The 6,330-nt window shown below is 48.8% G+C and overlaps 1 protein-coding gene across 1 annotated transcript; it reads right to left on the bottom strand.

Moving 5' to 3' along the window:
- Nucleotides 1–4,064: 4,064 nt before the first annotated feature.
- LOC146583787 (uncharacterized) lies at nucleotides 4,065–5,759 on the bottom strand. The gene is made up of 2 exons (XM_085281274.1): nucleotides 4,481–5,759; nucleotides 4,065–4,393 (listed from the first exon to the last, which is right to left on the bottom strand). The coding sequence occupies exons 1-2, from the start codon at nucleotides 5,757–5,759 to the stop codon at nucleotides 4,068–4,070; spliced, it is 1,605 nt and encodes a 534-aa protein (XP_085137400.1). The 3' UTR covers nucleotides 4,065–4,067.
- Nucleotides 5,760–6,330: the final 571 nt, after the last annotated feature.

Raw genomic sequence — 6,330 nt, 5'->3', positions numbered from 1 at the left:
AGAGATCTGAGGCAGGATTTAGCATTGCTTGTTTAAGTCAGTGTATCCAGGACCACACTGGCTGTTTTAATTATAGAAACCAATTTGACTTAGACACTATCTCTGCTTTATTTCATGCACATCAGAGAATTAAAACTTTCTTAGTAACTTCTGCTAAAATATTTCAAAACTGTTCTTTAATCTGCACCTCGTATGTCAACATTGTGCCCGCAGGTTTATTTTGCCATGTAAGTGGTTTCTTGAGAGGCTGAGCGGCAGGCTACTGTAACTCCTTGGAGAACACTGCTCAACAGTTGAAGTGATGTCACGTCATCTCCTGTCAGTCTTTGTTCTTTTAGCCTGTAGAACAGCAAAATATGAAATCGTTGCAGCTGCGAGAGCTATGAAGTCTGATGCCCCGAGCATCTTTGTGTCTGTGTGTGAGACAGAGTTCATGTCTTACGCTGCTGTCAGCTTCTTTTAAAGAAGGCAAGAAATCCTGAGAGTGACAGAAAACACAGTGTGACTGATACATCTGCAGATTTATTTACTATAATAGCAACACTGAGCCCATTTCCTCTGTCAGACTTTATTGGTTGAGGACACAAATACTTGATCTGTGTTTGCTGAAGGTTTAAGCTCTTTAAGACACTGAATGTGCATCGTGTGTTGGCTTTATGTCTTTAACTCTTATTCTTATTCTGCTTATGACTTTACTCAGACATATTTTTATTATTTATTTTTGTTTGGTGCTGAACATTTTAGAAATTTGTATAATGTGTGGTACGAGACACTGATGGACCTCTTTAACCAAACAGTCATCTTGTCTACAGCGTCATGGGGAAGTAGCACTCTAGTCCTGCTCGTGGGTTCATTGACAGCCAGAAAAAAAATCCCTTTTACAGTCAGACTTTCAGAATATTATCTGTAATTAGGTCACAGCCTTTTAAGTGTCGCTTCTTTGGCTGTCTTTATTGGCAGGCACACTGTGGGTAAAAACATCCTACATCAATACTCCTTAATCTATCTGTCAATATGACTGCATTCAGACTCATTCTGCGTGACAGGCGAGAAAGAAAATGTTCCCAGGCCTTATCTGGTAAGAGCAGGGTGTTTGTTCAGACAACAGATGAACGTTAAATTGCTCATTATGAGTAACTGAAGCGAGAACCTCACCTTCATTTAAGAAGAACGCAGGTTTAGTTTAACTGCTGCTCGACTCAGCGGTATCACTAAACGCACATATCACCAAACAGAGCTCTTTAACAGAGTATTAATCGCTTACATTAGAGTCATGTAGATCAATAGTAAAAAGAAAAGGAAATGTAGTAGCAATATTCCAGCACTGGAAACAAATTAAACACAGTGAGAAGTTTGCAGCCTGCTACACAAACTAGTTTTTGGTCTGTGTGGACAGCTCCCCTTCATAACAACCACAGGGGGTGAATGTTTTTTTAAAAGCATCTTTTGGATCCTTGTCAGCTTTAAAGTCAGGAGTGTGGCTGCTTTGGCTGATTGGTTTATGAACACATGGAGCTGTAACTGTATGCTAGGCTCTACCACAGTTAATACGAGTCACTGAACTTAACCTCTCCACTGTTAGCTTAGCATCCTGTCATTCAAATATGGCTTAAAACAAACAAACAAGCAAAAACACACGGTGGAACCCAAACACGATTTCTGAAGATTCAGGACATCAAAAAGTCCAAAGTAATGAGTGACATCACAATGGTGTCATCAGACTCATAGACTTATAAACAGTCAATGAGTCACATCTAAATGTAGGGAAGGAGCAGGTGGAGCACCACACCCACTCTGGGTTTTTTTGCACACCTCTTATAATTTATAATTTCTTTTTATTCATAATTTCTTATGTAAACTGTTATTTGCACATTTTTACTATAAATTTCTAAGATAAAATCTGTACATTTTTGTAGTAATCTATAACACTGTAAATCTTACTGTCACAGCAATAAGCGTTTCACCACATGTCATACTGTGTATGGTTGTGTGTGTGAAAAATAAAATTTGAATTTGAAGCAACAGTAGGAGGAATTAAAGGGCCCACAGGGCTGATTATTTCACAGTAATCGTACAGATTCAAAAGAAAAAATTATGTTTTAATGTTTCCTTTTGGAAAGCCATGTGGTGTTGGAGGAAAGGAGGACCCAAAATGACTGATGATACGAGTGGCGTTTATTTACAAGTGGTGGAGTGGCAAAACAGGCAGTGAGGGAAGACCTAAACTGGGAAAACAAAATAATAAACCAGAGAACATACGAAACGGGGTGAGTGGCAGAGAGACGCAGACGAGGAACAGGACACCGTGGAACACAGACGAACTGGCAACAGTCAGGAGAACACACAGGGCTTAAATACACGCACCAGTAATCAGGGGATGAGAGACAGGAAGGCAACACACCAGGGAGAAGTCAGAGCTGACGGGACAGGGGAAACGTAACCTGAACACACTCACACGAGACGGGGACCTTCAGAATAAAACAGGAAACTCAGACACAGAGAACCAGACAAGACACTGAACTAAACAGACAGATTCACAAACAGACAGTGTGACACCATAGACAGACAGAACACAGAAGTGGGACCAGGGCAGGCACAGAACAGAAACCTAACAAATAGCGAATCATAACAGAATACCTACTCAGGATAGACAAAAGCATAAAGAAACACAAAACACTGAGTCGGCAGACTCAGGACCATGATACTTTTGTTTGAGTTTTTTTCACATTAATGGTCTGTGTACACACGGACCACACTCTGCTGTGATAAATGTATTATAGACTTGCTGCTGTGCTGGGGATCGCTTTCCTGTTGCATGATCCAGTCTTGACCAAGCTTTAGCAGTCAGACAGACTGCTCATGTTTGACCCTAAAATACTCTGGTAAACAGTTAATTACCAAATGATCACCCCTCCACCACCGTGCTTGACAGAGGTGTTTGACTTTGGTCCCGTCAGTCCAAGGGACGTTGTTCCACAGGTCTTGTGGTTTGTTCAGATGTAAGCCTCTGTAAGCCACGCTGCCATGTTCTTTATAGAGAGAAGAGGCTTTCTTGTGACAACCCCTTCAAACATGCATATTCAGAGTGTTTCTAATTGTGCCTACACGAACGTTTGAACAGTCTGACCATGGGATATATTTGCTGGGAGGACTCCATCATTGTGTGAATGCACATACGATTGCTCCAGAAAAGCAAAGCTGCCAAAACATCAGTGGTCTCACATTTGCTGATGACCAATCAGGTGCATCCGATTATCAGCACATGGCTGATAATTTACCCCTTTAATTCTTATGGGGGCAATAAGAATGTGCTTAATTTTTCATACTGGGCTGCATAAAGTCCAGTATGAAAACGTTCTTCACATGACTGTACTTTGGCGTTAGGGTTGTTGTTTTTGTTACATGTTTTGTTCTCACGTTTGAAATGATTGATGTGAAATCTGCAATCTCCTTCAGATTGTGCAACTCTGCAAATAACTCAAAATGATCTTTTAAACCCAGATTAGGCCTTCCTCGACACCTCGATCGGAGGTAAAAAACCAGCCACATATACATTTTGTACATATCTTTCACTAAGTAAACATGCTGGGTGAAGAAAACATTTGATTTTTGCTCCCCACCCCAACCAGCATGAAAGCCCTCCTTTGTCATCTTCATTCTCACACCTCCGCTGTGGTGAAATGTCACAGCTGTTACACCCTGTGACTCATCATCACTGTGACAGGCTGACATTTGCTTCCTCCGTTGTTGCCCTCATCTGCAGCTTCTTATCTCTTAATACAGCGGGCTGTCCCTGCTCTGTTATTCAGTCTGCATTATCAGGGCGCAGACAGGATGAACATGCATGGAGACAGGAAACGTGCAGCAGCAGCAGCTTCACACAAGAGGATGGTACAGAGAAGAGAAATGATCAGGAGGCAGAAACAGATGGTAGACAGTGCAGATGGATAACTACCCAGTCTTGTTTAGACTACAGTAATGAAGCACTCCTGGTGAAAATAAGAAGCTCGGTGTATTTTCCTATGGCAGCTTTCACAGTCGGTGTTATATCTGCAGCAGTAAAAGTATTAAATAGAGACATCTACATGTACATCAGAGGGCTGATGGGTCATTTTTTCAGCACTCAATGAGTAGAGCCGTAGGGATACAAAAACGAGCAACAACCACCAAAGAAATAACCCCCCCAAGGTCACAGTCCCAAAATCCGACCGCGCATCCGGCAGCGGAGCAAAAAAGAAAAAACGCCACAAAACAGTCTCAGGCGGCCCATCAACACAACAGTTCAGGAGTTCACAAGAGTTCAGGGGGCCTACCTCGAGTCCAATGGCGGCGACGTTGCAGCTCCGGCGGACGGCCACGGGTTCGGCAGCAGCAGAAAAACAGTTCTGGGGGCCTGCCACTGCTCCAGTGGCGGCGGCACTGCTGCCCCTCCGGTGGCGAGCCCCGGGCCCAGTAGCGGCGGCGCTGCTCCCCAGGCGGCCTGCCGGGCTCCAGTGGCGGTAGCGGCGCTGCTGCTCCTCCGGCGGCCTGCCCCGTGTCCGACGGCGGCAGCGCTGCTCCCCAGGCGGCCTGCCTGGGATCCAGTGGCGGCGGCGTCGCAGCTCCGGCGGGTGGCCACGGGTCCGGTGGCGGCGGCGTCGCAGCTCCCGCCTCAGCACAACCCACGATTCCCGATATGGCGGCCGGGCTGCAGGACGTGGCGGCCCCTCCGGCACGCCGACCTCCAGCTCTGGCTCCGCGGATCCCTCCGGACCTCCGAGCTCCTCCGGTGGCAGCGCGGGCTCACCAGGCTCGCTGAGCTCCTCTGCCGGCAACGCCAGTCCCTCCGGCTCGTTGAGGTTCGCCAGTAGCGGTGCGGGGTCCTCAGTGGGTGGCTTGCTGAGCTGCTCCGGCTCGCTGTGCTCCTCCAGCATTAGCTCGCTGGGCTCCTCCCGCTCGCTGAGCTCCCGCTCGGGCATGCTGAGCTCCTCCGGCTCGCTGAACTCCACAGCTGGCGACGCGGGCTCCTCCCGCTCGCTGAGCTCCTGCTCGGGCTTGCTGAGCTCCTCCGGCTCGCTGGGCTCCTCCGGCTCGCTGGGCTCCTGCTCGGCCAGCGCGAGCTCCGGCTCCGGCTCGCTGAGCCGCAACTCGGCTGGCAGCGCGAGCTCCTCCGGCTCACTGAGCTCCTGCTCCGGCTCGCAGGGCTCCGCAGCTGGCAGTGAAAAAGAAATTAGGACGGTGGCTGCAGGCAGATGAGACGATGGCGGTGTTACAGCTGCAGATGGTGAAGAAGCAGCGGGTGGTGTGGAGACCTCTGACCGAGGTGATGTTACCTGCGCCGTCAGCTCGTCCACTGCAGACAAAAACACAGATGGTGAGGGAAATGGAAAATTGTCCGTACTACTCACCACAGCCGGCTCTTGAGATGACCGTGGATGTGGCTGCGGTGAGGAACGCCGGCGGCGCGAACGTCGTTTCCGAGTAGACGTCGGGGCCGGCGTCTCAGGCTGTGAATCCACCAGCTGACCGGGCCGGTGAGCAGCCTGAACAGGAGAGTGGAGGTGGAGCGTGTTAACCAGGAAGTCCGTGATGATCGGGTAGAGCGTATCCAGTACCCACGGGAAGCAAGACACCGTCTCTTTCAGCCGCTTCTCCACAGTGCGATGAAATCTTTCCTCGTGCGCCTCCAGCAAAAGGTCACAGAGTCTATAAACTTTATCCGTAACCTCCCTCCTGAATCTCTCCGATGAGTCCGCTGGGTCCATGCCGGGCGGGATCATTCTGTCACGGTCTGGCTGGCAGACCGTGGGGATGTGGGGAAGGAGGACCCAGGCGCGGAGCTCAAAGTTCAAGCAGTGCGTTTATTTACAGAGGGTGATATCAAACAACAATAAATCCCCGTGTTTTTCCCCAGACTCCCATGTCGTGTCCTCCAAGTGCTCTCTGCTCCCGTGTCTGCACTCCCGGTGCTCGCTGCTCCTTAAGCCTTCCATGCTCCTCCTGCGGGAAACAATAGCGGCAGCAGTCAGGACACTGAACAATGGCAGGCATACACTACACGACCAAAACCTAAACTGGGTAACTAACGTGGAGTCCCAAGCAATGATCCCGCGTCGGTGGGAGCTCCAAGACTCTCTTAAGTAGCTCCCCCGACGAGGCCTGATCAGCAGCAGGTGTGTGGCTTCGGGTGTGGCCAGTCCCCTTGCAGGGCCACACCCTCCAGGCCTGACGCCGCCTATAAACAAGTGCTCAGCCACCCACACACACACATATACACAAGCACAGAGAAGGGGAAGCAACACCAAAATACACAACAATAACACAGGTCCATGACTGCCCAGGGGTCCTGGG

Source organism: Mchenga conophoros, linkage group LG1 (assembly GCF_057382185.1).
Source record: "Mchenga conophoros isolate Kocher_MC1m ecotype Shallow Benthic linkage group LG1, M_conophoros_male_GT1.1, whole genome shotgun sequence".
Classification (NCBI taxonomy): Eukaryota; Metazoa; Chordata; class Actinopteri; order Cichliformes; family Cichlidae; genus Mchenga; species Mchenga conophoros.
This window is presented reverse-complemented; position numbering and strand designations above follow the sequence as displayed.

Excerpts from the sequence above, each read along its gene's own strand:
- LOC146583787 (XM_085281274.1), bottom strand. The coding sequence starts at position 5,759 with ATGATCCCGCCCGGCATGGACCCAGCGGACTCATCGGAGAGATTCAGG. Across the intron at positions 4,394-4,480 it reads CCGCCACTGGAGCCCGGCAG|GCCCCCAGAACTGTTTTTCT; the intron begins GCCGCCTGGGGA and ends GAGCAGTGGCAG.